Source organism: Ciona intestinalis, chromosome 1 (assembly GCF_000224145.3).
Source record: "Ciona intestinalis chromosome 1, KH, whole genome shotgun sequence".
Lineage (NCBI taxonomy): Eukaryota > Metazoa > Chordata > Ascidiacea > Phlebobranchia > Cionidae > Ciona > Ciona intestinalis.
In genome coordinates this window covers 4,599,795-4,605,980 of record NC_020166.2, presented here as the reverse complement: position 1 = coordinate 4,605,980, position 6,186 = coordinate 4,599,795, and the positions used below count along the sequence as shown (strand labels likewise).

General features: G+C 34.8%; 1 protein-coding gene across 4 annotated transcripts in view; it reads left to right on the top strand.

Annotated features, from left to right (window-relative positions):
• Positions 1 to 4,959, top strand: part of LOC100178622 (heterogeneous nuclear ribonucleoproteins A2/B1) — a 21,666-nt gene extending 16,707 nt beyond the window's left edge. For 2 of the 4 annotated variants that reach the window (XM_026840778.1, XM_009863938.3), the window contains 5 exons: positions 2,688 to 2,790; positions 2,854 to 2,948; positions 3,042 to 3,143; positions 3,204 to 3,290; positions 4,185 to 4,959. In XM_026840778.1, the coding sequence (XP_026696579.1) occupies positions 2,688 to 2,790; positions 2,854 to 2,948; positions 3,042 to 3,143; positions 3,204 to 3,274 (371 nt within the window). In that variant the 3' untranslated portion in view covers positions 3,275 to 3,290; positions 4,185 to 4,959. Of the gene's footprint in view, positions 1 to 2,687; positions 2,791 to 2,853; positions 2,949 to 3,041; positions 3,144 to 3,203; positions 3,320 to 3,356; positions 3,956 to 4,184 lie in introns of those variants that run through there. The other 2 variants (XM_009863940.3, XM_026840776.1) reach the window with 2 other exon arrangements.
• The last annotated feature ends 1,227 nt before the right edge of the window (positions 4,960 to 6,186 follow it).

The window sequence follows — 6,186 nt, the reverse complement described above, 5'->3', positions numbered from 1 at the left end:
GCCATTATTTTAAAAGGTAAGTTGCTGATAAAGAGACAATGTTGTTTTATTCCAAATGACGCAGNTGCTAGTAAACAACCTAAAAGTTTTCTTAGCCAAGCAGAATGTTTGTTTTGACGTACTAGAGAACAACCTGTGGTCTCATTGCATTATTGAGCACGTTAGTGGTCATATAGATCCTTTTTTGTCGAACAGTTGTTCTTATTGTTGTTGTTTTTTAGCCGAATTTTCCCCACTTCCAATTTTAGCATTTATTTTTTAATCTCTTGATTGAAATCAAATCCTAATGAATATTTATAAATTTTAGACTAAATTTTCAGAGGTAAAACCGCATAATTAGCGACTCTTTGAACAAATGCCCCAAATTCAAAATGCACCTTAAACTTTAATTAAATGATTGTACTCCAAAAAGTATTTTAAACTAAGCATAGTTTTATAAACCGTACTGGACATAGGCGTCGATTTTTTCACGTTGTAAACCAATCTTAGGGGGCGAAAAAAATGTCAGTGTATCATGTATGCTTAACTAGGATGCGTGAAGGCTAAAACACGACGCACGTGAAGGCTAAACTACAACATGTGAAGGCTAAACTACGGCGCACTTGAAGGCTGAATTGCGACACACGTGAAGGCTAAACTACGACACACGTGAAGGCTGAAATACGACACACGTGCAGGCTAAAATACGACACACGTGCAGGCTAAAATACGACACACGTGAAGGCTAAACTATGACACACGTGAAGGCTAAACTACGACACACGTGATGGCTAAACTACCACACACGTGAAGGCTATAAACTATAAACTACGATACACGTAAAGGCTAAACTACGATGCACGTGAAGGCTGAACTACAACACGCTTGTAAGGTAAAACACGACACACCGGAAGGCTAAACTACGTTACACGTGAAGGCTAAATTCTGACCCACGTGAAGACTAAAATGCGACGCACGTAAAGACTAAACTACGAGGCAAGTGAAGGCTAAATTTCTATGCACGTAAAGGCTAAACTAAAAGGGGTTTACTTTAAAAACGCAAACATTCAGCCTGTTTTTAAACCTCCTACAAGCTAAATGATAAACGTGTAAATGCCTATTATGACGCGAAAAATCAACGTGTGGATTGCTATTATTTCGCAATCAATTGCCAGGTTAAACAATTACTATTATGACGCAATAAATCCACATGTGAATCCTACTGTTACGTAACAAACAGTCTACCTAGAAATAAAAACATGGTAAATATAAGGCTAAAGTACGACGCAAACGTAAACCGAACGGTTATTTTATTTCGCTTTTGCATTGATCGTGATAATGCGTTGTTACGCAATAATACAGGTACCGTAAAGGGGGCGCGCCCCCTTTAGTGCGCAAATATAAATAAAAAGTGTATATAGTATTAGTCTCCTGTATCTCTTATTAAAGAAAATAAATCCAAAAGAATTGTTACGGCAGGCGAGGCTAGAACTCGGATATTAGGATATAATAGCCCAAGCCGTAACTGTTAGGCCAGTAGATCAATTAATCAGATTTTTCGAGACAATGGTTATATTGTCTGGGCCTGGGAGTTTTGGAGGGCACGTGTTGGTAACGATTCATGCTTGAATCAAACTACTCCATTTAAGTGGGGACGCATTAAAAGCACTACTCTTATGCCTTAATATCATTAATCGTAATTGAAACATGTTATGAAAACATGTTCCAAATGAAAAACATGTTCCGACAATGTTAACTAGTGTGAGTTTACAAGTCAACACATAGTACAGGAATTACAAATCTTATTTACACAAGTTCTTTACCAATCACTATCAGTCAATCCTTCTACACCATAAGTTTCATTGGTTATAATACATGTATTTATGCATTCTGCCCACAGTCCACATGGCGACTAGAACCAGTTTTGTTGGTTACTTCTGATTTGTTTTTGATCGAGTTCGGTCGACCGTTGTAGTAAAAAAAGGGTCAACTATTCCTATGTAAATAGTTTAAGACGTGCTCCCGCATTAGATCTTTGATCTCTTGTAAAAGTAATTGTTTGACCTGTCAAGTAATTGCAAACTTGCAAGGTAATAGCAATTCACATGTTAATTGTTATAGGAATTGACAGTTTCATTATTCAGCCTGCAACTGTTTGAAAACAGATTTGAATGTCTCCCATCACGAAGGGGCTTTTCATGTTGGCATGTTTTCTACAAATGCCAACGAAATAGGCACGTGATAATGTGAATGATTGTTTAAATGTTATCTGGGGTGGTCAAACTGCCACCCTACAACCAAGGGTTTTAACGCATGTGCAGTGGACTTAATATTTACATTGACGGTAGATAATCTGGGAAGAGTTGAACGCTTCCAGGCTCTGTCTTTGTAGTGCTAGAGCGCCTCTAAATGGCGTAGATTCTTAGCTACACCGTCATAAATCATCTTACATGTTCTTCAACTAACATTTTTTTAGTTATTAAAAAATAGGTTGGAAACTAAAAAGTCAATGCATATTCCTTACACCTCTTTTAGTCACTTGTTGACAATAATCAAGTGGTGAAACCATGCAGTGGATAATGCTTACTAATACAATTAATTACAGGCTCAACTTGTATTCAAGATTGATTAACAATTACTATGGTTGAAAATGTTTGTGTGTGGGATCAATTAAATTCAACAGGGAATAACATTTTTATCATGTTTAGAATACGTATCATCTTCGGATAGAGAAAGATCTTCTGCTCTTCCACCGAGCACTTCGGAGCGCGATCGGGGTTACAGCAGCTCACATACCACGTCACATGAGAGGTTTATATCATCCTGATGATGTAAATATTGGCTTTAGTTTTATCTAATATTGTTCTAATTCAGCAGGGATACTCGTGATACAAGGGATTCCCGTGATCCTTACTCACGAAGTTCTAGTTCAGCAGCTCCGGAATATGATTATTCAAGAAAAACTGAAGGTAAAATATGAAGACCTACAGCTACTCTTAACACTGCTAGCATACACTTTATAAAAGTAAGATTTGTAGTTTTAATCTTGCTATTATCTACAGGTGGCAGCAATGGATATGATTATTCTTCTTACATGAACAGCAGCAGCAACTATGGTCCCATGAAGAGCAGTTACAGTTCTCGATCCGCTGGCCCATACACAAGTAAGTTTTTACTTGGATTTAATGTGTTTTCAGAGTAACTAATATTTCTTCAATATTTAGGTTCTTACCCAAGCGCAGGTGCTGCTCCAAGTGGAAGCTCAGGGCAGTACAGTTCAAGTGCACGATACTAACTAACTGTCTGCATAGGTAAGTACTGACCCACTTGGCCAAAGAAAGTAATGAGTACTTTGCAATTTGCCATGGCCAAAGAAAGTAATGAGTACTTTGCAATTTGCCATGGTCACATTTGTTTCTACAAAGATATAAAAAATTTAACAAGACAAAAATGCAAATTAAATTTAAAAACTAGTTATGGTTATAAAATAATTTGGTTGAGTTGTTTAACTCAGGCATACAATAAGGAATTTACGAGTAGAATTACATACCAACAAATGGTTTGAATTAAAACAAACTCATGTACTGTTGAAGTCCTGAACTGATATTGGTAACATAGATATAAAAAAAAGTTGAATGTGGTAAAACTAATTTTTATCTGTATCAGCCCCCACATTTTGACCATGGCATTTGCATTATTTTTATTATTTTACAGTGTTATGTTTAAAAAGTTTAAAGCAAGTGCTTTTATTTTTTAAGTTAGTTTATACTTTTAGTATTCTAGTTCTTATTTTTTTGTAATTTTTCAGTGAAGAAAACCTGTAAATGATAAGATAAGTGAGACTATATTTACCGTAACTAAAAACATGTTTAGTAACAAAGGTTTAGTCCCAATAGATCTTTACATAATTATATGCATTCATGAGCTAAAGGGACAAAGGTTATGGGATTAGAAATAAAATGGGTGCCGAATTGAACAGAACACAAATTGATTCAATGGTATAAGTTAAATACTGTCAGTCGACACATTTTAAGGTATTGAGCTGTAAGTAAGATGATAGTCGAATTCTCCAATTTGGCAGTATTGTAGTAATGTTATTTCACCTTGATAAGGTTTTGCTCATTTGTCCAAACTATATTTTATCAAAAGGGAGTAATGCAAACCATTTTTATTGCCCCTAATGATGTGTGTTTTAAAATTTACAGACAGTGCAGCGCAGGTTTGCCCACACAAACATTTGTAAATAGACGTCCTGTTTTCGAGATGACGAAATTTTGTCTCTCGGTTGAAAAAAGTCTATAACTTGAAAAGGAGCCTCAGAATTCTCACAAGGTTGTTTCAACAAACAGTTGGGCATTTTATAAGAAAAAGAAGTTATATCAAAGCAAGAAGATTCCAAAGTTCAGTTAAGCATCAAATCGCTTACGAAGCAGGTCAACTATGTTATAGTCCTTGGTAAGCATTACCAGTTTCTTTTGCTCGCCAGTGACAATTTTAGAACTGAACAAAGTTGCACATGGTTCAGTGTAGCTTAACTAACAAAGCATTGGAAAGTGGATAGAACTTTTCTTTGCACCTTCAGTTAAATGTTTGTCTGAAAGCATCAGCATTTTCACAGGAAAGGGCTTTAATAACAACCACATACTGTAGTGTTGTACATATGTATGTATTCATGGCAATGGGATGGTTATTCAAAATAATGAAGTGAATTTTGAGATCATTTAACCACTTTTGTTACAGGTGAATGTATTGTTATAAAGATTCTGAATTAGTAATACCTGCTTAACTGCCTTGGTTTTTTCACTGGTCCCCCTTTTAATTTTTTTTTGTTTATTCCATCATGGAGGTTATAGTGTTCACTTGACCATTATCAATTACTGTTTTTATTACCAATGAAATTTTGACCTAATTAATAAACCACCTTTTGTATAATTCCGTTAAAACACTGGTATATCCCAAAATATATTTTTAACCTAACTATTTGGCAGTTTTTGAAGCTAAGTGAGTAAACTTTGAGAATCAGGTGTGTGTTATAACGTATGTAACTCTTTCCTTTCCTTTTCACTTTCGTTTTATAAAGCAGAAGTTGAGTCAGTATGCGAGTATTAAGTTTTCAGATAATGCCCAGTGAATGTTGCATTCAATAATACTAGTCTGACATGTGTTATCACTTTTGAGGCTGTTGAGAGTGATAATGCTGTAATAACAAATCGGAGTGCGGGAGTGGTAATACCTATGATGGACTGGATTACTATGCTACCTAAACACGGGTGTTTAAGAACATTCCACCACAATTCGATTTACGGAAATCTTATTAACTAAGTTGTGGTTTCTTGCGTATTTCACTGAGCAAAGTTTACCAGATATTGTTAAATGTTAAAACATATAAACATTCTATCCTACAAATGCAGATAAAAGTGCAATAACAGAAAATTGATCATACCTATTAGTCTATTAATAAAGTTTACATTTTTGCTACAAAGTGGGCATTGCTACACTTTTTACACAAGCCACCTCTTATAACTTCCAAGTGCAAATGACTAAATTTCGAATATATTTTTTAAATATTATCTTATTATATCAGTATATTATAACTCCTGAGGTAGAAATTATTAAATTAAAAGCAGACTTTAAAGTTTGGTAATAAAAACCTTCAAAAATACAACAAAGGAAGGGGTTGGGCCACTAAATTAAAATATATTTTGATATTGACAGTCTTCTGCAACTTGTACAACCGGTTAACTCTAGAAATTAACGGGTTGTACAATTTCTATTTGAGTAAACTTTATGTATATAACTTTAAAACGATTATTTTTGTGTTTTTATTTCAAGCTAAAGTCGCATTAACCCCTGCCTATTTTCCTCGTGTTTATATCTCGGGTGTTTCCACAAAACCATAACTAGTTTTATGAGACAAAATCGTGTACGAAATAAGTGTTTTTAATGAAGCTATGAAACTAGTTTGATCTATCATACTCGCAAACTAACAAATTCGGTCTATTAGAAATATATTTATATATTTGTAAATAGTTATTTTTTCCTGCTCTAAGTAAAAAAAACTACACAAAACACCGTGGATTCCATTGCCTACAATAGTAAACGGGAACGACTCGCGTAAGAAAGATGGTGTACCAGCTCTCTTCTTGAACGACATAGGAAATGCACGTTCTATTCTCTTTTATTTCTGTGGTATATACCCGTTCAAAG